The sequence below is a fragment of the Vombatus ursinus genome, unplaced genomic scaffold (assembly GCF_900497805.2).
Source record: "Vombatus ursinus unplaced genomic scaffold, bare-nosed wombat genome assembly UNPS02014811.1, whole genome shotgun sequence".
NCBI classification, from domain to species: domain Eukaryota; kingdom Metazoa; phylum Chordata; class Mammalia; order Diprotodontia; family Vombatidae; genus Vombatus; species Vombatus ursinus.
The window spans coordinates 4,394,699-4,421,216 of NW_020954589.1; the positions used below are offsets into that span (position 1 = coordinate 4,394,699).

Consider the following 26,518-nt stretch of genomic DNA (forward strand, 5'->3'; position numbering starts at 1 on the left):
AGTGCACCGTATATGCCCAGGTGGCCATGCCAGGTCCTGTCTTGGCTGGCCTTCACTTCTGAGTTCTGTGATGGATAGCTGCGATGCAGTGGGAGCAAGGGGATGGTGGGAAGATCTGGGGGGATAGAGCAACATCAGTAACAAACCCAAACCAAGCAAGAAGGGGGAGGAAGTGAGAGGAGTGTGGTAGAATACAAAGGATTCAAGGCTGCACACCTGGTTCTCCAAAACTAAGTATGTGACCTTGAGGACATTACTTCCACTCCCTAAGCCTAAGTCTCCTCGTCCACAATTTATGGGGTCACAGATCTAGAGAGGAACTGAGAGGTCATCTGGTCTAGCCCCTTATTTTTTTTTCATTTTTTAAATTAATTCATTTTTATTTATCAACAATCACTTCCATAAGCTTTTGAGTTTTAAATTTTTCTCCCCCTCCCTCCCCACCTCCCTCCCCAAGATGGCAAGGAATCTGATATAGGCTATACATATACATTCCTATTAAACATATTTTCACATTAGTGATATTGTAAGTAAGAAATTGGTTCTGGCCCCTTATTTCACAGATGAGGAAACAGATCCAGATGGAGAAATGATTTACCCAAGGTCACCCAGGTAACAAGTCCAGACCTAGGATTTGAACTCAGGATCTGAGACTCCAAGCACAGTGCCCTTTCTACTATACTATTCTTAAAATGAAAGGGGCAGATCTAGGTGATTTCTAGGATGCCTTTCCAGTTCCAAAGTTCTAGGAATCATAAAGTTCTAGCAGGCCTACTCTGGTACTGGTCCTTCTGGCCCTGTTCTGTTAGAAGGCAGAGACATGAACCTCACGCAGAAATGAGATCCATCAGACTCCAGTCTGATCTGGGGTTTGGGTCCAATTCCTCACATCTGATGTCAGTAAAGACAGAAGGCCTCAAGTCCAGAGGAGTGAAGGAAAGAAGGATGGAAGGGAATAAACATTTGTCAAGCACATAGTATATCCCAGGCACTAGGTTAAGTATTTTACAAATGTTGTCTTATTTGATCTTTATAATAATCCTGAGTGGAAGGTGCTATTATTATCCCATTTTACAGATGAGAAAATTGAGGTAGACGGAGTTTAAGTGACTTGCCCAGGATCACAGTGCTAGCAAGCATCAGAGGGTGGATTTGAACTCAGATCTTCCTGATTCCAGGCCTAGTGCTCTATCCACTTTGCTACCTAATTGATTGAAGGCAAAGTCTTTCAGAGAATAAAGAAACCCACCCAGAGAGGGTCTTGAATGATGTCCTTTCCCTCCCTCCATCCAACTAGCCGCCACCAGTCATAGCGAATGCTCCTTGACACAATGCTGTGTGAAAGCCTTCCTGAGGGCAAGAGTGCCTGGCCCTGGAATTTAGAAACTAGATACTGATCCTCTGGATGGACAGGCAACGGCTGTTTGGCAGGGGTCCCTCTAGCTTCCTTGAGGGCAGAGATAGTCTTATTTTGGCTTTGTAGCCCAGTGAATAGCACAGTGCCTGCTTCAAGCATCTGTGACTTTATCCATGTGGGCACTCCCTTCACTCAACCAATCAAAAAACAAGTATTGATTAAGTGCATCTGTGTGCTAGACACCGAGGATGTAAATACAAAAGTGGGACCCTCTCTGTCCTCAAAGAGCTTACATTCCACTAGGCCCATAATCAGGCCTTTGCTAAGACCTGCTATAGCTTGGTTCTGCTGGCTTAACCCGCTCCAAGGTCCAAGGCTCCATCCTCTGCTACTTCTGGGAGCCCAGAAGGGGTTCCCCTGCTAACCCTCCAGCCCCAGCTGGCAGGAAGGACTTAGGAGGCTCTTGGAGGATCCCAGGAACCAAACCCAGAAGTGCCTCTTCTGGAGAAAGAGCCAACCACTGAGCTTCCCCATGACTTTCTTTACCCTTATCCCAAAGATAGGAAAGGGTATTTCCCTCTGCCACAGTGACAAGGCAGTGGTGAGTCCAGGGCACTCTCCACCCCCTGGAGGCCTGACCTCTCCTCTCCCTCACTCTTCCTACCACTCCAGTCATGGGATTGGGGTAGAAAAGGCTGAGCTGAGGCACCTGATCTCCCCACAACTTCCCCCGGTTCTTCCATCTTTGTTCACATAAATAGCCTCTAGTCTCAGTGTCCGGGCTTCTTCTGGGGAAGCCAGGCAAAGAGAACCCAGGAGCTGAACAGACACCCAGGAGAGGGCACATAAGAGAGAAAGCAAGTAAGAAAGAGAGAAAGTAAACCCTCCTCAGAATCCAAGGCCTTCCTAATATAGGCTTACAGCTGCTATTCCTATAGAGCTTTAAAGACTTCAAAACACTTTCCTCCAAAACACTTTCCTTTTGAGGTAAATCATAGCATCACAGATCTGAGCTGCCACTGAGTCCATCTCCTCCATCATCATCATCATCATCATCATCATCATCCTTCTTATCATCATGGTTTGGTCCTTGTTCCAGATGAGGAAACTGGGTCTCAGTGAAGTCAAGAGATTCGCCTATGATGATGATAACATGTAGTACTTTAGAGTTATAAAGCACTTTATCATTTCATCCTCTGAGAGTCAGTGTGATATAGTGGCTAAAAAGCTAGCCTCAGAGTCAGGAAGACTTGAGTTCTAGTCCGTCCTCTGACACAGATTGTCTGTGTGACCCTGGATAAGTCATTTAGCTTAGTGCCTCCCAAAACTCTCTGAGACAATAAGTTGCAGCCTGGGTGCCGAGTTACATTGAGAGAGGGAGTTCCCTCTATCAATGAAGTCACAGGTCCAGTCCAAAAATAAAACGACTAATTAAAAACCCCATGAGGCAGGTGGGGCAAATATGATCACCTCTGTTTTACAGATGAGGAAACTGAGGCTCAGGGAAGTGAAGTTACTTGCCTAAAGTCAGACTAGTCAATGTTAAAACTGGGACTCAAACATAGGATCTTCTAGCTGTGTGACCCTGAGCAACTCACTTAACCCCAATTGCCTTTAAAAAACAAACAAACAAACAAACAAACAAACAAACAAACATAGGATCTTTAGTTTTGCCCATAGTCAACGGGCAGCCAGGGGGCTTCACCTCACTGCCCAGAAAGGAAGGAGTCAGTTCTAAGTCTCATCCCTCCACTCTGCTGCTCCATCATGCTGAGTCATCCCTAGGCTGGGCCAGGATAGGATTCCACTGTCCATTTACGTAAACCTTCGGCTGCTCCAGTCTCTGGCCCCCAGGAAAGTACCCTCCAGTCCCACCCCCAGTAACCTCTTCTGTCCGTCTTCTCCCCTGACTCCCTATCCTTCAAACACCAGTTCAGGCCTCACATGAGCTCTCTTAATTGCAGGTTGAAAGGATTTCCCCCAACTTTGAAGAGCCATACCACTCCTTAGGTATGAGACAGTTAGACATTAGACAGCACCCTTAGCATTGCTACAGCATCTAGGATTGTTGGCTGTCCCTGTGAAGCAGGCAGTGCCTCACTCATGTCACCTGCCCCACAAGACCGTATACTCATTATAGTCAGAGGCTATCTCTCTTTCCTTGTGCCCCTCCTCAGCACAATTTAGTTTCCTGTAGATAATCAGGACCCATAAGAAATGTTTGTTGATGGACAAACAATGGAATAGAAAGAGCTCTGGATTTAGAATCAGAAAACCTGGATTCGAATTCTGCTTCTGTTAGTCACTAACTGTGTCACCCTGGGTGATTCAAATACCTTCTCCCAGCCTCAGGTCCCAATCTGCAAAATATGGAGACTGGAATAGATCAGGAATTTTTAATCTTTTTTTGTATGTCAGATCCCTTTAGCAGATTGGTGAAGTCTATGGAACCCTTCTTAGAATAATGTTTTTAAATGAATAAAATGAAATATATAGGATTACAAGGGAAAACAATTATAGTGAGATATAGTTACCTATATATAAATATATATTATAATATAATATATAGTTAATAACTATATATTTACATAACTATATTATGTTATATATTTAATAGAATATATAATACAATAAATGTATTTAAATATATTATATGATATATATATATATATAATTTTTAATAAAACAAGTTCACAGAGCCCAGGTTAAGAACCTTTGGCCTAAATGATTTGTAAGATCTCTCATAGAAGTAAATGGCATGATCAAGGTTCATACAGAGAGAAGACACTGCCACCTTCTCTACCTGTGTGACATTGGGCAAGTCCCCCAGCTTCCTTGGACCTCAGCTTCCATATCTGTGAAATGAAGGGAATGGACTCAGTGGTTTCTGAGGCCCCTTTCAGACATAGATGGAAGATTCTATGATCTAGGCCCCTTCTGGCTCAGATACTTTGATTCTATAGGGCTGGGCACTGCCCTTCCTTCCGAGCTCCTAAGTATATTCAAAAATCAGTGGTAAGCAGTGTCTAAGCCAAGATTTGGTCACTGAGAGCTGGGGCTGGTGATAAGCCTGGTGCCTCTTTCTGTACTTCTCTCCACTAAAACCAGTGCTGGTTCATCTCTGACAAAGTACCCTAAGCCACAGTTCCCCACTGCCCCGCCCAGACCCTCCCTAGGCTTAACTCCCTTCACCAGATCTCCCATCATCCCTTTTCCCTCCCAAAGAGTAATCCGAAGGCCCATGTAGTTGGCCAAGGCCTACACCCCACCCATATTAGCCATCCCCTACTGACCAAGGGTAGTATTATGTACCTTACAGCCCCCTTCTCCCACCAGGCAGGCAGGGAGTCACTCTGGGAAGGATGGCCAGAATGTTCCTGTCTGTGGGGCTCTGAAGCCCGAGGTCCGCAGCCCCATTTGGTGCTCAGACATCTCCCAAGGCCCTCCCTTCGCACCCAGAGTTTCCTCATTTTTCTCGGGGTGCTATTTCTCACCCAGCCTCCACTGGCCCCACCAAGACAGGAAGTTGCACAAGTTGTTTCAAGATACAAATGTGACCAAGGATTACTAACCGGGCAGAATGAGCCACAAGCCTGGAAGACCTTATACTCCCATACTTGAACACTCATCAACCCTGAATTCAAATCTCATCCACTCCTGGGGGCTCCAAAGGCACTCACAAGAAGCAACCTCCATCCTGATGCCAAGCCCTATCCAGACAATAGCCTTACACCCTCTCCACCCAACGCTGGCCAAAATGACCATTTGTACACCCAATACTGGGCTCTTGTGGAACTCAATGTTGGTACCTCCAGGGGCCCTGCCTGAGCATCTCTTGACCCCCACTGCCCAGAAAATGAATCAAAACCAAGGCACAAGGAATAGAGAGAGAAAAGAGCTTGGCCCAAGTCAAATTCCTGGCCAGGTCCTGCTCAAAACATATAGGATCAGATTTCCCTCTGGCCCCTCTTCAGAGAGAGCAACCCTCCTCTCATGCCCACAGCCTTAAACTGCTGAATCTCAGGTTTGGGGGCAACATCAAATACCACCGGTCTCCAGTTCATAACCTTTACTGACCCACACAGTCAGGGGACTGAGAAACTGCCAGGAAGAAGTAGGTTTTGAATGTCATAAAATAGTAATTAAAATACTAGCTGGCATTTATATAGCACTTTGGTTGCAAAGCACTTTACATACCTTATCTCATTTAATCCTCACAACAATCCTGGGAGGTAGGATTTGGGTGGGGGTCTAATTTTTGGTACAAATCATCAATTTGGGAGACTCCCAGTATGGAAACTCCCTCCACTGTTAAAGATCAACAATTTCCCACAACTTCTAGTCTTGGAGAGTCCATCACTCAAATGGGGTCACTGAGAGATCAAGTAACTTGTCCATAGTCACACAGCCAGGAGGTGCCAGGAGCAAGACTCAAATCCCAGAGTTTTTTTGGACTTCAAAGGTGGCCTCATCTGTTCACTGTGATGAGCTGACTCATATGAAGTAAGTACTGCAGCAATTATCATTCTCAATTTACAGATGAGGAAATCACGACTGTCTTTAAGAACTCTTGAACAATCTTGACATTAATAACATGAATAATAATCAATCTATAAACATTTATTAAGTACCTACTATGTGCCAGGCACAGTGCTAAGCACCAGGATATAAAAAGAGGCAAAAGACAATCCCTGCCCTCAAGAAGCTTAATAGCAATAGCCAATATTTATACAGAGCTTTAAGGTTTGCAAAGCAAATTACCAAAAATTATCTCATTTGATCCTCACAACAACTCTGGAGGAGCAGGGTGTTTTTGTTACCTCCATTTTTCAGATAAGGAAACTGAGGTAGGCAATGGTTAAGAGATTTATTTGCTCAGGGTCACACAGCTACTAAGTATCTGAGGTTGGATTTGAAGGAGCTCAGCATTCTATAAAAGTACAATTTGCTTTACCAAATACAATGCTTTTAAATTTTTCTTTCATTTGACTAGCATTTATTAAGCACCTGACATAGATGTCAGGCACTGGGCTAAGTTCCAAGGCCACAAAGAGAAAAAACCAACCTGGTGAACAAACAAAAAGTACAATGAGATCTTGAAATTTCCCTCCTTTTTAGGCAGTTAGCTGCATGAGGAGAAAGATGTGCTCTGCCGGAAAACATAATTGCAAACACTTATTCCTTTGTCCCACCTTCACGGTGATGGTGGTTAGGTCATTTCCACAAAAATTTTTCAGAGAATGCAATTCCTTCCCCTCTTACAGAGGTAGGGGACCATGGGTACAGAATGTTGTCTAAACTGTCAGATTCAGTTTATATGTTGGTTGTTCTGGCTGGACTTTTTTTTTCTTACTCTTTTGATTTTTGTTACAGGAGACAGTGGGAGGAGACGAGAAGGGAGAGAGATGTGTTCAAAAACAAAGGTGATATCTTTTTTGTAAAAAACAAGATACACAGGGAAGGAGAGGGAGAAAATTGAAAACTCAAAAGTTTATGGAAGTGAATGTTGAAAACTAAAAATAAATTAATTAACTTTAAAAAATAAGTAATTAGGGGGAAAAATAAAATGCCATATATATATAAAAAAGAAAACAAAACAAAACAAAAGACATCAATAAAATGTTTTTAAAACATTTTTGTAGAGATTGGAAAGGAGGCATACAGGTTGGTAAGTAGTTACTGATAATCTCTCAGTTGCCTATTTTGGGAGCAGGATGCATGACTTTGAAAATGAGGAATTGTGCAAAAGTGGATGTCATCAGAGAAATGGAGGACTAGGGAAGGAGCTGGATCATGTATCAAGAATGAGAGAGAAGCAGTGAAGAGCTGAGTTCTACACTGGTATCCGCACAATGTCAAGGGATCTAGAAAACGGCTGTCAGCCTACACATTGTGTGAACCCCTGAGATTCAGGGGAACACAAAGACAAGAGTCACACAGAACAGAAGAACATGGATAGGTTGTCATCTGCATCCCTGGAGAGAAGAAGAACATGGCTGAGATCACAGATTCACTAATGTATGAAAGTAGAGATGAGGAAACTAAAACAAAGAGCCATCCTAAGGGTCACATAGCTAAAGGTCACATTCGAACCTAGGTTTTCCAATTCAAGTATTACTTCCATGGCACATTGCCTCTTACAAAGTGATAAAACAAATCAAATAATGGCCACAGGCAATCACAAAAGATGAAATAAATAACTTTGATCACTTGAAATTGAAAGACTTCTGCATGAACAAAATCTACACAGTAAGGATGAGAAGGGAAAATGTCGACTGGGGGGAAAAACTTGTATCAAATATCTCCGATTAGGATTTGGTATCCAATATATACATAAGGTAACTATCACAAATATATAAGACCAAGAATCATTCTCCAATGGATGTGATCAAAAAATAAAGAGTTCTCAAAAGAATTGCAAACTATTAACAATCATATGAAAGACTGCTACAAATCACTGATGGAAAATACAAATCAGAGCAACTCTGAGGTTTCACCTTATATCCAACAAATTGGCAAGATGACAAAAGATGGAAAGAGTCAGCATCGGAGGGGCTATAAGACAGGTTTATTAAATCACTGTTGTTGGAGCTGTGAATTGGTCCAACCATTCTGGAAAACGATTTTGAATTACGCTAAAAATTACTAAGAGGTCTACACCCTTTGATTCTAGGCACATGCCTCAAGGAGGTCAGAGACAGAAAAGACCCAAAATATTCCTAGCAGCACAGAACTGGAAACAAAGCAAATGTCCATAGGTCGGGGAAGAACTAAACAAATTTTAGAAAATGAAAGTCACAGGACATTACTGTACCATAAGAAGTGATGAATATGAAAAATTCAGAGAAGCATGCAAAGACTTATATGAACTTATGCAGAGGGAAATAAATAGAACCAGAAAAATAATAGTGACAACAAAGAAAAAGGAGAGGACAAAAAAACCAACATTATAATTATAATGATCAAGTTGGCCTCAGAGCTTTGAGAAAGGACACCATCTTCTCTCTGTAGAAGTAAGGAGTGTATGGATGTGGAATATTACACATACATTGGTTTTGCTGAATTGTTTTGGGTTTTTTCTTCATTTTTTATTTTGTCATAAGGACTGAGTGTGGCTCACAAGAGAGAGTAAGGGGGACATAGTCAGAAATGAAGATGCTATAAAAACAAGGGATAATAATAAAAATTAAAATTAAAAAAAGACAAAGAATCTCAGAGTTGGAAGAGCCATTTAGTCCAACCTCGTATTTGAGCCAGACTCTTCACGACAATAGTGCCAACGGAGCCTCTGCTGCTCCAGAGCTACTTCCTGGCTCTCTCCTCTCTAAGCTTCTTCTATGCAGACCAACATCTCCACCTTCTCCCTCTGGTAACTGAGGCTTCTTCCCTGGGTCCCTGGGCTCTGACAGGTCAGTTTTGGCCTTATCTCGATGGGGTCCCAGGCCTCCTCTTTAGTTCAAAGCCTACTCTGAGCCATCCCATCATATCCTACCCCCTTTTACAGTTCCCCTTCCCACTTTGTCTTTCCTCATTAGTATGTGTCTTGAAAGCAGGTGACATCTTTTTGCTTGGGCAGTGCCAAGCACATAGTAAGCACTTAATAAATGCCTTATCTACCTAGCTATCTAAAAGCCCTCAAGTCATGAAGAACTTGAGGTCTCCCAAGACAGCCCATCCTATTTTTGTTTGGAAGCTTCCCCTTAGGTTGAATTTAAATCTTCCTTCTCAAAACTTCAAGTTTTCCAGGCAGATCCATGACCAGTACCCTTGCATTTTGGGGTTCCTAGCATCCCTAGACTTCAAAAGGGCCAGACAGACCAACTGGAATCCCTCTTCTATGTGACAGTCCAGGAAATATGTGAAGACAACCGACATGTCCTCCCTAAACCTTCTCTTCTCCGGGAGAAACATCTGTAGGTTCTTCCAATCACAGTAACACAGAATCAAAGATCAAGAGTTGGAAGAATCTCCAAAGCTGAACCCCTTCGTTTTCTAGATGAGGAAATTGAGGCCAGGGAGTTTAGCCGTTTTGAGGACTCCAGTCACAATTGGCCTTAGGGCCAAAAGAGATGAACCAAGCGCTACCTATAGTGATTTTGGAGGCACAGAGAAGGTCTTCCCTTCTTTGAGAAAAACCCCAAAACAGATCTCCCACCTGCTTGGGGGTGTTTCTAATTTCAAAACAAAAACTTCATTCCTCTGGCTTACAAACTCCCCGAGCCCTTCCCGCCCAGTTAAATGCAAATACCCCTGGGAAGGGTCATGGAAGGAACCATTTACCAATCACTTATCTTTGCATGAATGAGTAGCAGATTCTCTCCTGATAATAAATTTAGATAGAAGTAAGGAATGCAATGGTCTCCTCCTATCTTCTACCAGGGAGGATGGGTCAGGATAGAAGGAACAAAATGGGAAAGGTGGAGACCAAGAGGAGGACTGCCTTCTACCAGGAGGGCACGGGACCTAGAACTGAAAGTGGTCCTTGGAGATCATTTGGCCCAACCCTCTCATTTTACAGATGAGGAAATTGGGGCCCAGAGAGGGGAAGTCACTTGCCCAGGGTCACAAAGGTAGTGAGTAGCAGAGTCAGGTTTCCAAGCCAGCTTATCTGACTTGGGACCAGAGTTCTTTTGCAGTATATCGTACTGTATTCCTCCTGGGGACGGTGGGCCTTTTTAAAGGCACAAAAAATGAGTCAGGGCCCAGCCTGCCCCTCACCCTAGGACCAGGGGGACATGGTCTGAGAAGGGCTTGGGGGGGGGGTTGAGGGTGGAGGTGGAAGGGGTGCCGAGTTTCCTGCCCTCTGATTCCCAATCACTAATCCAGGGGAGAACAGGACAGAGGCTGGCAAAGGGGCCCCAGATAAGGGGCACAATAAGCCTAGTTTATCACCCTAGTTTATCACTCGTTGGTCCAAGGGACAAAGTCAGATGTGGTTTGCCCCAACCCTGAGCTTCCCCCAGAACCCCTCACTTCAGTGGCCTTCATCAATGGGCCAGGAGGCCTTGAAGGGCCCTCAGAACAGGGCCATCCCACTTCCCTCTAGACAGAAAGGTGCCTCTTAGCCTAGACTGGAGCCTGTACAAAATGCTGAGTCTGAGGCCCACGGTCACCTGACTCCTTAAGCTCGGTCTGACCTATGGAACCTTAGGACCAAGGGAGAAGAGGCAGAGGAGCCTCCATCCCAGAGCAGAAAGCCCTTCCCTCCCCTCAAGACATAATGATAATAATGATACCTTACTATTATTGTATCCATTATTTCATTTCATCCTCACAACAACCCCCTAAAGAGAGGTGGGGCAGGCCTCATTATTCTCACTTTAGATGAGGACACACTGAGGGCCAGAGGCAATAAGTGGTTCATTCCCAAAGGCCACAAGAGGAGCTGGTGGCAGAATCTAGAACCGCTCAGAGTGATACACTGCTTGGCCTTCCCTAAACCCTGTCACTTCAAAACTAAAAGGGCAACAGGACCACACAGATCTGGGGCTGAAAGAGACCTGAAAGACCATCTAGTCCAAACTTCTAATTTTACAGATGGGGAAACTGAGGCTCAGAGGAGGTTTAAGTAACGTGTATGAGGTCACATAGGATGTAAGAATTAGAGGCAGGATTTGAACTCATATCCTCTAACTTTAGGGTCAGTGTACTTTTCTCTGAGCCACGTTGGGGTGACTGGTAGAGGAGGAGGGGGGAGAAACGGTGTTTTTTCAATGCTTCCTACAGGAGGCCTTTCCTAATACTCCCAGTTTCTAGTGTCCCTTCCCCTGCTCCTGCAAAAAAAAAAAATTTTTTTGTTTTCCCTTGTATGTATTTTGTATATAGCTAATTATGGAGATTTTGTCTTTAGTTACAGAATGCCAGCTTTCTAGAGGTAAAGATTTATACTTTTGTCTTTGTAGCCACAGTGCCTGGAAACACAGTAGGCATTTAATAAATGCTAACTGATGAACACATTCTGAGTCCCCTTGTGTCCCCCCCCCCCCCTCCCCCCACCCCCCATTGAGACTGCACCTTCAGGCAGAGGCATCTCAAACTTCCTATGGGAAGTCTCCTGTAGAAGCAAAAAATGTACTCCCCTCTGATGGTTTATGGCACTTTAGGAAAGATGTCTACTGACGATCTGTGTATCTCCAAGGGTCAGTTTTAGATGAGATACCCTATGCCAGCCATTCCTAGCATAGGGTAAACAGAGGTTTGTCCCTGGATGTATGGAAGGGAGATAGTGGGGGCAGCCGCCCCATTGCCATCCCAGACCCTGGCCAACCACTCTGCATCTCCCCTTGATATATTCCTGAGCTGAAGGGCAAAGCCAAACCTGGAGGGCCTCTCTTGTTGTGCCCTCAGGCTGCTGTCCCCTCCCTGCCACCACCATCAATCCGCCCGGAGCAGTTTGGGCCAGTGAAAAGAATACTGGGCTTGCTGTCAGATAAACATGGCCTGATGCAAAAAAAAAAAAAAATGCTGGATTTGAATCTGAGGATGTTGGTTCAGAACCAGGTTCTGCTACTTAACATCTGAGTAATCTTAAACCCCCTAAGCCTTCCTCATCTGTAAAAGAAGGGGGTTGGCCTAGATGATTTCCAAGGTCCTTTCCGATTCTAAGGCTTTGATCACACTCCAAATTCTGGCTCTGATACAGACTACCTGAGTGACCTTGGTCAAGTCCCTTCAGCCTGTCTGAAGGTCACTTTCTTCATTTATAAAATAAGGGAGTTAGACTAAATCTCTGCTCTCTAAGTTCCCTCTCAGCTCCAAAGCTAATGGTCCTATGTACAAACACACACCCCTACCTGATCAAGAGGCTCTGAGTCAGCCCCCAAAACTCTACCCTAAAATTAGACTCCATACATCTTCGGATCCATGCAAACACACACTCCCTCCCACCCACAATATCTTTGGGACTATTCTGTGGCTCTTGGCACCACCCAGTTGGAAGAGTCCCAGGGCATTCCATTCCCAGGAGACGGTCCCCAGCCTGGGGCTAGGGTTCCTGGGAGGAGAACAGGGTCAGTGCACAGCCAATGCATGACATGGGGAGCTGACAGTCTTGCTGTAAGCATATGAGGCAGTGGCTGGCAGCGGGAGGTGCCCCTACCCAAGAATCCAAAGGGGTCATCTTTAGCTAAGAGAGTAGCTTCAGGCCCTTGGTGAGTTAATAGCCCATTTGGGATTGTCAGAAAAATTTAGTACAGAGCTTTACACGACAGGTGTTCAGTAAATGTTTGTCGTTGAGTGAGTGAATGAACGAAGGAATGAATGAATGGAGAAGGGCAGAGGTAACAGAGGGCCACGGGCAGACAAGACAGGCCCAAGGGATTCTTTAACCATGGAGAATTGCAGAGATGAGAAGATCTGGGGGAAAGAGGAATTGGTGGGTCTGGGGCTTAGATATTCTACTTCTAGGAATCTCCAATTGTCTTCTAAACAAGTCATGGGGCCACAGTGAGATTCTGCTGCAAAAGAACAAAGTGGAACTGAAGGAGAGAGGAACTACAGAAAAGAGGAAGAGGGCATGGGGACAAAGAAGAGAGGAGACAGAGCAGGGTGGAGGCAGAAAGCAAGGGGCCAGAGGGGAGGTGAAAACAAGGCAGAGAAAGGAAAGAAATGGAGATGTGGGGAAAGTAGGGGACAAGGGACAAGGAAGCAGAGGAAGAGAAAAGATGAAAGAGGTAGAAGAGAAGAGGGACAGAGAAGGCTGAGGGAGGAGGGAAAGGTCAAAAGAAAGGGAGACATTATATGGATTGGCTCCCCAGGAGCCAATGATTCAGGCGGAAATTTAGAAAATGTAAAAACAAAAGATATTCCTAAAAAAGATTTTTTTTTAAAGAGGGAGACATAAAAAGAGTTAGAAAGGGATAGGCATTATGGGCAGCTAGGTGGCACAGTAGATAGAGTACCAGGCTTGGAGTCAGGAGGCCATGAATTCAAATCTGGCCACAGATACTTACTAGCTGTGTGACCCTGAGAAAGTCACTTAATCCTGTTTGCCTCAGTTTCCTCACCTAACAAAATGAGTTGGAGAAGGAAATGGCAAACCACTCCAGTATTTTTGCCAAGAAAAGCCCAAATAGGGTCACAAAAAGTAGGACATGACTAAACAACAACAGAGAGTTGTAGGGAAAGGAGTAGAGAAGAGAAGACAGTGGGACCAAGGCATACAGGGAAAAGGAAAAACTGGGTGACAAGGGAGTTGCTGAGGAAGTTGATCCCTGAGCAGAGTGGGTATTCTCAGAGAGAACTATCCTTTAAGAATGTGGTAGGTCAGAGTTGGTAGCTGGGCAGGAGGACAGTAGATCAGCAATGACCAGACCTAAGGATGCCTGAGTCATCAAGACCAATTTAGCACAGGCATCCCGGCACATGGCCACAGAGACACCATTAAGCAGGCAAGTGGATCAAAGGCCATGGTGGCTTCCAGAGTTCCCAAAGCGAGAGGGATTCCCAAGCCCATTTCTCTGTGACCACTGTTTCCCAGCCTCAGTCCCCAGTGCAAAGGAAGAGAAGGCATATTGGGATACGGAAGAAGATGCAGAGAGAGGGAAAGAGAAGGCTAACCAGCAGAACACACCATGGGATATAGAATTCATGGAATGCTAGGACCATATATTTAGAGTTGAAATGGACCTTAGGGACCATCTAGTGCAATTCCTCTCTTTTTATAGCTGAGGCAATTGAGGCCCAGAGAAGTAAAGCATCTTGCCTAAGGTAAGATGGTACTAAGGTACCACACAGGTAATAAGGACTCAGATTCCAAAGCTAGTAGAGCTCTACTCGACCCCCAAAACCTTCAAACAAAGTGAGAGATACTCCGTGGGCCTGAAGATTAGGGATGTGTGATGAGTTGAAAGCTGCCTTTCCGGTCAATGAGGGCCTTCCACCTGAGAGAATCCCAAGCAAGGGGAGATGGTACCCCTCTGATCCCTGATGAAGTTAAAAGAAGGTTAAGAGAACTGGGAGGGACCTTAATCTATCTCATGCAGAGATGAGGAAACAGGCCAAGAAAGAAGTGACTTGTTGGACCATGATTAAGTAAGTCTATTAAGTGCCAGAGGGGAATCTGAACCCAGTTCTTCTGGCTCTGGAACCTGTGTTCTTTTCACTAGGAAAGACGTTTCCATTCAATTTCTCATGTTCCTATAGACCTCCTTGTATTTTCAGGCATGTCAATCTAACTGACTCAATGAGACAGCAAGCTCTTAGAAGTCAGGGACCCCTGTCTTTTCTTATCCAACAACAACTTATCTTTCTTTTTACAAAGCATTTTGGTTCCAAAACATTCTCAGTCAACTTAGCTTTCATTTCCTACCTGGAAAACCATAACACAAACAGGTAAGGAACTCAGATATGATCTAAGCGGGGAAGCTGAGGATGAGTGAAGTGACTTGTCCATAGTCAATCCCAGTTGGGAAGCATCATAGTAGAGACTAGAACTCAGATCTCCTGACCTGGGCCCAGCCTCTGTTTATCTTCTGTAGGGGCGAATAAAGGGTGTAGACACAGGACAGGCAGGTGCTTCATAGTATTTAACTAACACAATTGAACAGAATAAAGGCAGCCTGTTGCTGTAGACAGAACAGTGGCCAGAAATTCAGGAAAGAGAGCTGGGTTCTAGGGGGACCCCCCCCCCCAAGCTGCCTCATTTCTCTTGAGTCTCAGTTTTCTCAACAGGAAAATAAAAGGGCCCAAATGAGTAAAGCTCACCCCTCTCCCTTCCAAGGGGTGGTTCTATGATCCGAAATCAGTCCCCAAAGCCACGGACTCCATCCTGGCAAAGGACAGCTGAAAGGACCTCAGAGAGTCCAGGAAGGGGGAGCTGGTTGGGGTGGGGCAACAGCCAGGCCTCGTTGTTGGCGTTCTGAAGCGGGCAGTATAATGTGTCACCTCCCTGGCCTCGCTTCTCCCTGCAGGGACCACCAGGAGCTACAGCAGCTGTTGCTTCTAAACCCATAATAAACAAGTCAAAGGACAGGCTGTGACTTCGCTGCTTAAGCAGGAGAAAACAAACCTGTCCCCACTCCTCCCCTCCCCCACCCCACTCCCAAGTATATCTCTACCAGCACACACCTAGTAGCAACATAGGGAGAAGAAAGGAAGGGGAAGAGGAAAGGGAAAGAGGAAACATTGCCTTAGGATGAAGCAAAGGGAGCTCAGAATTCATTTAGTCTATCTTTCCCACCACCACCCATTTTACAGATGAGGAAACTGAGGCTCACAGAGGTTTTTAGTGACCTTCCCATTGTCACACAAATAGTAAGATGGCAGAGCTAGGATGAGAACCCAGGACTTTTGACTGCAAAGTCAATGTATGTTCATTATTTCTTATGATTCCCCAGCTGGATTTTGAGCTCTTTAGGGCAAGGACTGCATCTCATCTCTTTCTATTCAGCCCCCACAGTGCCTAGTACAGTGCTGGGCACTAGCAGTAGGGTTGATTGACAGACACCAAAGTAGAGAATACTTCTCAGACCTGGGGGAGCCCATGTGACCCCTCTCTTTCAGGGCTCTTTTCCTCCATATTTCACAATACAGCACAGTCCCCAACATAGAATCAGGGGTCACATAGCAAGTAGAATCATATGTCTAGAGCTGGAAGAGCCTTCAGAGGCCAGCTAGAGTAACTGCCTCATTTTACCGAATGGGAAACTGAGGCCCAGGAAAGTTAAGAGACTTGTTGAAAGGTCACACATAAAGTAGGCATGAGAAGCAGGATTTGAACACAGGTTTGATGTTCTTTCCACGGTATCACAATGCTTCCCTGTCCTCTTGGGTACAGGCAGGGTCCCAGGACCGCCAAACATTCACAGGCATTTCTTCCTAAATCACAGAATAATAGTTGGAAGGGATAATTAAGATAATTAGAGATAATCGAGTCCAACCTTTCCCCCATTTTACAGATGAAGAAACTGAGAAATGGTATGATCTACTCAGTCACACAGAGAGGAAGAAAGGCAGAATTTAACTTTGGCTGTTTGGACCTGGCCTTCAGTGCTGTTGTCACTATATACTAGGACACGGGTTCAAACCCCAGCTCTGCTACATACTGTCAGTGTGACCTTGGGGCAAATCATTCAACCTCTCTGGGCCTCAGCTTCTCCTTTCCTAAAATGAGGGGGCTGGACCAGATGACCTCTAAAGTCACTTCCAGCTCTAAACCAATGAATGCCTCTACAATCTTAAGCATCGTGAAGCTAAGGGTCTTGGGCCTACCCTGATCATAGCAACTGCAGCCTGACGTAGCCCCCATCCTACGTATCTCCAAACTTCTGTTCTCTCAGGGTGTTTTTCTCTATATAAAGTCTCCTCTTCTTACCCTCTCCAGTGGACTTTAGACTCTCCCTCACCCCACTCCCAGCATCCATACTGTCCCAATTCATCAGTAAGGGAAGGTAAGTGGAAGGCCCTGGAGTCAGGAAGACCTGAGTTCAAATCCTGCCTCAGACACTTAGTAGCTGTGTGACTCTGGGAGTGACTTAACCCTGTTTGCTTCAGTTTCCTCATCTGTAAAATGAGCTGGAGAAGGAAATGGCAAACCACTTTAGTATCTTTGCCAAAAAAAAACCCCAAATGGGACCATGAAGAGTCAGACACGACTGAAATGATTGGACAACAACAAAGCATAGTGGTGGGAGAGCTAGATAAACAGTGAGAGAACCTGGGTTCTAAGCCTGATTCTGCCGCTAACTCCCTGTGTGACTTTGTACAAATCACTTCCTATCTTGGGCCTGTCTCCTCACTGATAAAATGAAGAAGCTGCATTAGATGATTTCTAAGCTGCCTTCAAGCTATAAATCCTATGTTCCCTTCCCCTTATTCCGACTAGGCTTAAGTCCCACCAAGAAAAATGATCAGAAACCTTTCCTGCCTGGTATATGGTAAGCACTTAATAAATGCTCTATCTATCTACCCATCTATTTATCTTCTCCTATCTACCTATATCCCCTCTCTATTTATCTTCCATCCATCCTAACTAGCTACCTATCTTCTAGCTAGCTAGCTATTTATTGATCTTCTATCTTCTACCTATATCTTCTATCTATCTAGTTATTTATTTATCTTCTATCCACATATCTATCTTCTATTTATTTTCTACTTTTTTCTATGTATCTAGCTACTTATCTTCTATCTGCCTATCTATCTTCTGTTTATTTTCTATCTAACTAGCTATTTATTCATCTTCTATATATCTCTGACATTAGCCATCCTCAGAGAGAGGGCTTTAAAAGTTTTCTTCCAATCCCACAGTTAAACATGACCAATTGCTATTTAAGCAAGCCTGCCTAACTGAAACAGCAGGGCATCCTGGGGGAGAGACAGAACATGTCATCCACCAGATGAATTAAACTAACACCACCACCTCAATCACTACCTCCCCTCAGATGCCAATGGACACTGCCCAGGAGCCTGCCCCAAGAACCTTGGAAACAGCAGTGCACTCTAGACCACTGGCCCTGCTTCCAGCCTGGCCCTACAGCCATCGACTAGGAGAGCGATCGCTATACACAAAGGGTCTACTTTTCTTGCTACCACCTACACAAACTGCTGACCAGTTGCTACCAAAGAACCCAAGAGCCCTGGGACTGGTAGCAGGATCTACTTCTAGCCCAGCCATCATAACCACGAGATGGAGAAGCAATTCCCAAGGAGATGCAGCCTGGCAACTGCTTCTGGGGGTGCTGTAGTCACATCTACTGAAGACCCAGAAGAGAAACTTCTCACCGCCAAAGTCCTGGCTACTGTCAGATAATTATACATCAGAAATTGATGTGATTTCGGCAGTGGAAATGACAATAAAGGAGAGGCATGACCATCTGCTTTGCCCCTGTACCTAAGGACCATGGGACTTTTCCATCTGACTTGCAGCTAAAACCTCTATGTATCTTCTCCCCATTAGAATGAGAGCTCCATGAGAACAGAGGCTCTTACTTTTCTTATGTGCGTCCCTAGGGCTAAGCATAGGGCTTACTAAGTGCAATTTCATTCATTTCTGTGGTTAAGATAAATCTTCAGTTTTTGCCCTATCACTGACAGTCATCTTCTTCACCCACAGTTACTTCCCAACTCAGAAGATTGGCCTATTTCACCGACAAGGGGAGAAGCCTGGGTTGGCCTAAAGGAGGCAGACGGATAACAGGGGACCTGAACATGCCCTGTCCTGAAGGAACCTAAATGAGGAGAGAAGGAAGACTAGGAATGGGAAATACTGCATATTCTGTCATCTCTCCATGACCCTGCTACCTTCCTTTCCAGCTCTGTGACCGGTAGACCCTCCAGGCCTGACTCGGCCACAGTTGAACAGGAAGATGGATCAACCAGTTTGTGCCCAGTATGGCGCTGAATGTGATGAGGGATATAAGACAACCTGAAAGGCATTCCCTACCTATGGGAGTTCACAGTCTGCTTAGAAGAGAAAAGAACTAGAGGCAGCTAGATGTTGCAAAGGATAGAGCACCAGCCCTGGAGTCAGGAGGACCTGAGTTCAAATCTGGCCTCAGATATTTATTAACTAGCTGTGTGACCCTGGCCAAGTCACTTAACTCCATTGCCTAGCCCAAAAAAAAGAAAAAAAATTCTTAAAAAATTACTTTCATTGATACATTTAATATGATGGTACATGTATGGCCTATATCAGATTGCTTGCCATCTTGGGGAGTGGGGAGGGGAGAGAGAGAAAAAATTTGGAACTCAAAATAGTTGAAAACTATCTTTACATGTGATTGGAAAAAAAAATTTTTAAAAAAGAAAAAATTGTTTTTTCATTTCTGAATATAAAACTTTCCCTCCTCCCCTCCTTATCCTTTGTATCAAATAATTTTTAAAATAAAAATAAAAGCTGTTCATTAAAACCACCAAGTGATTTCCCCATCGTGGGTCTCAGTTTTCTCACTTGTCAAATGAGGAGGGTTGGTTCCTTCTGGTTCTAAATCTTATAATAGACCTGCATTCTAGTCCTGGCTTTGCCACTAAATCCCTGTGTGACCCTTTGAGGGCTGGAGGAGTGTTTCCCATGTGGAAAATGAGGGAGCTAAACTATGTGTCTGCTAAAGTCTCTCACAACTCTGAAGTTGAGGAGTTTTAAGATTTTTGCTCCTGCCCCTCTCTCGGACCAATGATTCTCCCACATGACAGGTCCGGCCATTGTTAGCTACAATCTGCCTTATATAGCTTCCTTTGCAATAAGACAAGAAGCAAAATCCTCCCTACTTGCCCCTCCTGACACAGCTATCAAGTTCATCATAGACTTTCCGGTCTTAGGTCTACAGGAACGTGCTTTGAGTGAGTCTGGAAGCAGCAGCTCCTAACCCTAAAACCTTCAAACTTGCATAAATCTGCCCTCGAGGGCAGCTAGGTGGCAGAGTGAATAGATTGGGGGTGGGGGGGTGCACTTCGACTGAGAAGGAGTTGAGTTCAAATTTGACTTCAGACACATACTAGCTGTGTGACCCTGGTCAAGTCCCTTAACTGTTTGCCTCAGTTTCCTCTTCTGTTAAATGAACTGGAGAAGGACATGGCAAACCACTCCAACATCTTTGCCAAGAAAACCCCAAAAGGGGGCAGCTAGGTGGCACAGTGGATAGAGCACCAGCCCTAGAGTCAGGAGGACCTGAGTTCAAATCCATTCTCAGACCAGACACTTGACACTTACTACCTGTGTGACCCGGGGCAAGTCACTTAACCCCAATTGTCAAAAAACAACAGCAACAACAACAAAAACAAAAAAGGGTCATGAAGAGTGGACCATGACTAATTGACTAAACAACAACAAAAATCTATCCTAGGGCAAGGAAAGAAATTGTCCGGAGAAGGAGACAGCTCACTGAAAAAGAAAGATCTCTTGGGCAGCTAGGTGGCACAATGGATACAGCACTGGTACCAACTAAAACTGGCCTTCATAGAAGAGAGCTTGGGATAGTTACAGAACCTCTTTGGGCCTCAGTTTCCCTATCTGGAAAAGAGGTTAGTGTTATTTATGCTACTTATTTCATGGGGTGATTGGGAGATGAGGATTAAATGATCTCTTAAGTCCTCTTTCATGACCCAGAGCAAATCATCTCATCTCTCTGCCTCAGTTTCCTCATCTGTAAAATGAGACAGTTGGACTAGGTGGATTCTAAGTTTCCTTCCAGCACAAGAATTCTGGACCTATGACACATTGATCCTTTCCTGGGAATGTGCTCTCATGTCCAGGTGGCCCAGCCCATGCCCAAGGGCTCTAAACAGTCTCAGAGGATAGCAAAATTCCAAGGATATTCATAAGGCAGCCAGAGCCCCAGCCCCAACTTTAACATCATCTCCACCATGAATTGCCTAGAGAGCACCTAGCTTGAAATCCAGAAGACCTGAGTTCAAATCCAGTTTCAGATACTTAGTAGCTGTGTGACTCTGGGCAACTCACTTAACCCCTTTGTGTCTCAGTTTCCCCACCTGTAAAATGAGGATATCAATAGCACCAACCTCCCAGGGTTATTGTGAGGATCAAATGAGATAATAATTTTTTAAGTGCTTCCATATTACCTGGCATGTAGGAGCACTATACAAATGTTAGCTATAATGATGATGATGCTGCTTACAATGAAGCCTTCCATAGTCACCCCATAATGGTAGGGATCTTTCAGCCCTCTTCAGAACTCATAGAACACTTTGTTTTGCCACTTCCTGTCTCAGTTTCCCCAACTGTAAAATAAGGTCCCTTCCAGCTCTAAATCTATGATGATCACTTATCCTATATCATTCTGCATTGTAATTTTCTATATTTGTACTTTTCCCCCACTAGACTACCAGTTCCATGAGGACAAGTCTGATCTAATTTTTTTTATTCTCCACACATACCCCTTAGAGCTTAACACAGCAGATGCCTAATAATAAACATCTGAATTCAATTGAAGCCTATGCAGTTCATCACCAGCACAGCCACCCTCTTTCCCAAGGGGGCAGGGAGCCAGACTGGTTTTTAGAGCCAGCACATTCTGGGTAGCCCCTGCTGGAGCCACAAACTGCCTGCTACTCTGAAAAGGAAGGAACAGGAGTCACTGCAAGACCAGAAGCTGGGGAAAGGGGGAAGGGGGAGACTGGCAGAGTTTCAGGCACTGTTGGGTATATATATACACGGGTGCTGAGAAGTGATAAAACATACAATTACAGTGAGAAACAGGACTGGAAATAGGGACAGCTAGAAGCCAGACACTCAAGAAGTCACCAAGTCTTGAGAAAGTAGAACTTACTCCAGCCCTGGGGCTTCCTCCTGCCTTCTTTCTTCCCACTAGGAAATGGGCTACATGGAGGAGGGGTGGGGAGTCTGGGAGCAGACACTGGGCCCCTCACTTCACACGGCACTTGGAAGCTTGAATTCATCGTTACCTGCCCCATCTCCTCCCTGCCCACCCTACTGTCACAGGAATCACTGCACTAGATAAGCAACTTTTCTTCCAGAATTCATTCATCTAACCATTCATTCAGTAAACATTTATTAAGTACCTACTGTTTACAGAACACTGTGCTAGGCACAGAAGAGGGGAAAGCTGGAGGGAAAATTCATGTAAGACATGATCCAACCCTCATGAACTTAGTTTAGTAAGGGGATGAGACATAGAACAACCAAACCTTTATTGAGTGCCTACTGTGTACAGAGTTCAGTTCAGGGGTTTGGACCTGTCTCTTCCTCTAATCCTCTACCATACCAGGATCCCAGGTACCTCACTACTGAGGAAAGGAAGATCTGAGAACACCAGTACCACAAGGGTTTCTTGCTCTCCCTCCCTGTCTCCTCCCCCTCCAATTGTCCCCCCACCCCCCAATCAAAAGAGCATCTGGCATTGACCAAATGTTTGGTCCTTCAGGAATGGAGCCAGTAACTTTTTTCTGGTTATAAGATTCCCAGGTAGCCTGATGTACTCTAGGCTGCCATCCTTCTGTGCTACGGATGGGGAAACTAGGGCATAAAAGATTATGGTAGATTAACCCACAACCTCAGAAAGTATAGACCAGGGAATTCCAACACCAAGTTATTAGATTGTTCCTCCTGCCTTCTTGAATATAGTGAAAGAATGAATGAAAAAGCATCTATGAAGCCTTACTTTGTGCAAAACACTTGCAAAGTAGCTGGTGATAGCAGGTATCAGGCTAGTTTCAGACAGAATCAGGTTCTGGTGGAAAATAGCCTAGAAGAGGAAGTGCCTTAGGCCTGGAGGAGGAGAGAGACCTGGGAGACCTGGGTTCTAGTCCAGGCTCTGCCCCCTAACTGTCTACATGAGCTTGGCCAAGGAATTTCCCCACTCTAGGCCTTGCTCTAATATCTTCAACTACAAAATGAAAGGTACTAAAGTGTCTTCCAAACTTTGCATCTCCACCCCATGCCCCAGCCATTCTGGGATCTTTGCCCCACGACAGCAGCCTCAGAAGCTGCAAACAGGGTATCTATCACTCTGAGGTTAGAGACTAAGGGAGAAGTAACCTACAGTCAAACCTGGTCACAGAGACAGCAAGCACCCTGAAACAGGTTGTTCTTTTAGTCTCTGTCTCTCTCTTTTCTCCATTCACTTCTAGACCTAAGCTCTTGCTGGAGACAGAGAGACTGTCCTCCAAGCCCTCAATGGTTAAAGGGAAAGGAAGGGTAGGTTGAAACCTCTCTGTTCAGTCTCCGACCCCAGGAAAGTGTTGAAGAGGGTCAGGACTTTATCCAGAAAGTGGCAGAAACAAGTATTAATTCAGACACCCTAAAGACAAAAGAGAGAGGGGGAGTGATTTGGAACCCAGAGATACCGCTGAGGGCAGGGGAAAGAGTGGGTAATCCAGAGACCAAGAAGTGGTTAGGTGTCGCAAGAAAGTGTGAATTGTAAAGAGTGGAAAGGGGAGGGGGGAAGGGAAATAAGAGGACTGAGGAACCTAGGGATCTGGGGAAGGAGTAGGGTCCTGGGGCCGAGGCAAGAACCAAAGAGATCGGGTAGGGCCAGGTCCCGGGACTGAGGCTGGGGTCTGAAGCTCTTTACAGCTTGTGCCCCGCCCCCGGGAAAGGTGCTCAGAGGCCAGGGCGGGCCGGGCGACAGCAGCGGGAACCTGCTCACGCAGCCCCAAGCGGCCCCAGGGCGGCGGAGCGGAAAGCTATGGAAAGCCTGGGTCAGGGAAGGAGAGAAGGGGTGGGGCGGACAGGACCCGGGCCGGCCAGAGCCCCTGTCATCGGCCCGAGAGGCAGGGGCAGGAAAGTGGGCGAATCCCGGGCCCTGGGAAAGACAGGGATCCGGAGTCTGCGGCCTTGGCAAAGGAGTAGGGGCGCACTGATTTAGGGGCGGAGCATCCAAAGCACCGGGAAGCGGGGGCGCTGGGCGGGCAGACGGGCGGGCTACAAGTTATTTGGGGCTTAGCAGAGGAAGGGAGCCCTCCGAGGGAGAGGACCGCGGGAGCATTCTCCAGAGTGCCGGTGTTGGCACTCTTTGGAGACAAGGCAGAGCTAGACAGCTAGGCGAGCGCGCATTAGGAAAGAGGGAGAAGATCAGAAAGCTACTCTCTGGGGAGAGGGTACAGCCAGTGGGAGCAACTTCTCCCAGCTCGGAGTAGGGGGAGGTGGGGGGAAGATGCAAGGGGAACGGGGTGGTCCCTCCCTTGCGAGCCTGGCCCCCCGTGTGGGCGGGACGCTGCTCTGGACCCGCCCACTCTCCGGCCATCAGGCGCAGCCTGGCCCGGGCCGGACACAGCCCCCGCACACCTCCCCTGGCCCCCCTTCCGCGCCCCGCCCGCCCCGGCAGCCCTGGCCGGGTCGGGGGCGGGGGTGGGGGGCGGCGTGGGGGAGGGAGAGGAAGAGAGCTGGGCCCCGGTCTTTTCCCGTCTAGTCCCACTAACTCCCAAGTTCACTCCCACGCCTCGCCCACTTACACTCCGCAGCTCCCCGGGCCGGGGGAGGCCCCAGCCCGGGCCCCTCCCGCCTGGTTACATAAGGTCCCGGCGCGGCTGCCCCCCCCCCCCCCCCCCCCCCCGCCCGAGCCCCGGGGGAGAGGCCGGAGCGCCCCCCCCCCCGGCCTGCGGGACAGCGCCGGCCCTGCGGGGACAGAGGGGACGCCTCCTGGTCCGGACCTGGCAGGGGGATTCCCCATCTCCTCCTTCTAGCTCTCGCCCAGTCCAACCCGCTGCCCCCGCTCCAGCCACCTGTCTCCGGTACCCAAGGGAGTCAGGACACTCTCCTGTCCTATGCGGGAGCCAGGAATCGGGGTCCCGCTTCCGCGGACCCCCCGGTCCAGAGTCCGAGGTCCCAGCGCCCCCCGCTCCTCCGGCCCAGCTCACCTCGACCTGAAGGTCAATCGGCCCGAGCGGCTCCGGCAACTTGTTCAAGTTCAGGTGCCCGGGCCGGGAGCTGGCGCGCGCCCCGCCCCGCCCCGCCGGGGCCTCCTCTGGGCTCGACGCTGCTGCCCAGGCAGCTCGTCCCGTCCACTGGTCGCGCTACCGCCGCCGCTGCTGCTGCCCCGCCGCCGCTGCTGCTACTGCCGCTGCTCCCGCTACGGCGGCGGCTCCTCCTCCTGTTCCGCCGCCGGGTGCCCCGCAGCCGCGCCTCCTCCGAGTCCTCTGCAACCGCCCGCTCTTCCTTTCCTCCGCCGCCGCTGCCGCTGTCACCCCGAACCCCGGCGCCCGGGCTCCGGCTGTCACCTTCTTGCCCACTTCCCGCCGCGCCCGGCAGAGGGCAGCACCCGACCCCCCGGCCCCCTCCGTCCCGCCCCGCCCCCATGCAGCCTGGGAGTCGTAGTACTCCCAGGCCTTGTAGTCACTGGATTCTGAGACCTGCCTCCGCAGGGCACATTGGGAGTTGTAGTCCCCGTCCTTGCTGGGTACTTGGAATTTGACTTCTTGAAAGGCGATGTGCTAAGTGCATTGTAATTTAAGAATTACATGATTTTAGAATCGGAAGGGATCTTGGCTGTTTAATCGAGGCCCACAGAGGGACAGTGAATTGCCCAAGGTTATACAGCTGGGAAGAAACAGAATTAGCATTTGAATTCCTGTCTTCCTTCCCTACATCCTTTTACCCTATAATAACAGCTAGAACCACCTCATTTCACCCTCACAACAGCACTTGGGGGGCGGGGCTCGAGTACCATTATTACTTCAATTTTATAGCGGGGAAATTGAAGCAGAGAGGGCTAAAGTCTTCCTGAGAATCACACACTAATAAGCTCCTAACAGGATTTGAACTCAAATATTTGTGATTCCACCCAGCTGTCTTGACTATGTATCTGCCCCCAGTGGATAGGTTCTTTCTCTTACCTATCACACGAGATCTCACCAGCAGCATGCCCTACTTTAATCTCGGTCTAATCCAGGGAAACCAGGAGATTTGTATACAGTCTTCCCCTCCTATACAAAGTTTTCCTCTTTAGGAATTAGGGAGCTGATCAGATCTTTGGGGACTTCCGTCTCTGTTACACTATCCGAGTCAAAAGTCATTTGTTCCCGCTTGACTTTGCCTTTAACTAGAGGCAAGTCATGGGCCTTTCTGGACCTTGGTTTTAAATGAGTGTCGATGACCTCTAATATCTTCATTTTAGGACCTAAGAGGTTAGTTCTGACTTGCACTACCTGCCTTGCTGAGCTGTTGCATGTGAGGGAATTACTTTGTAAGTGTTAAATGTATTGTCACCCACTTTCTTCCCCCACCCACCAAAAACAAAACAAAACAAAAAAAATCCTCAGGCTGGCATTTAAAGCCCTCCATAATCTGGCCCCCTCATTCCTATGCTGTTTTATTTCATATATTTCATGTTACTCTCCTTCAGGAACTAGCCAGCTCTGTTCTCTCTGCACAAAATCCTGTCTCTGCATTTCACTATCAGCTCCCCAGATGTAGCAGGCACTCAGTCCTTCTCTCCACCTCAGAGAATCTTTGACTTCTTTCAAACATTCTCCTGTGCTCTCCACTCTTTCCTTATCCTCCTCCACTCATTGGCCCTCTTTCCTTCTTGAAATAACTTTGTATCATTCTACAAGTACTTTGTATTTGTTTTTCTCTGTATGTGTTAAATCCTATCTTTTTAGAATGTAAGCTCCCAGAAGGCAGGGGCCACTTTGGTTTTGTCTGGGCCCTGGCATAGATCCTTGCACCTGATTGTTGAATTGAACAGGGTGATAATTATTACCCATGAGGCCTTGGGGAGAGAGAATCTGTAGACTGAGGGTCTTGGC

At 46.7% G+C, this 26,518-nt stretch overlaps 2 protein-coding genes across 3 annotated transcripts in view; one reads left to right on the forward strand and one right to left on the reverse strand.

Moving 5' to 3' along the window:
• LOC114053533 (basic proline-rich protein-like) overlaps positions 1-24,638 on the forward strand; it is a 37,167-nt gene extending 12,529 nt beyond the window's left edge. Inside the window, exons 2-3 of the mRNA XM_027876646.1 lie at positions 23,346-23,617; positions 23,909-24,638. Coding sequence (XP_027732447.1) covers positions 23,346-23,617; positions 23,909-24,638 — 1,002 coding nt within the window. The remainder of the gene's footprint in view (positions 1-23,345; positions 23,618-23,908) is intronic.
• Positions 1-24,710, reverse strand: part of LOC114053495 (transcription factor EB) — a 78,402-nt gene extending 53,692 nt beyond the window's left edge. Inside the window, exon 1 of one of the 2 annotated variants that reach the window (XM_027876601.1) lies at positions 24,629-24,710. The gene's annotated coding sequence lies outside the window, so the exon portion shown is untranslated. Of the gene's footprint in view, positions 1-4,669; positions 4,763-24,628 lie in introns of those variants that run through there. The other variant, XM_027876602.1, reaches the window with a different exon arrangement.
• Between the last annotated feature and the right edge of the window lie 1,808 nt (positions 24,711-26,518).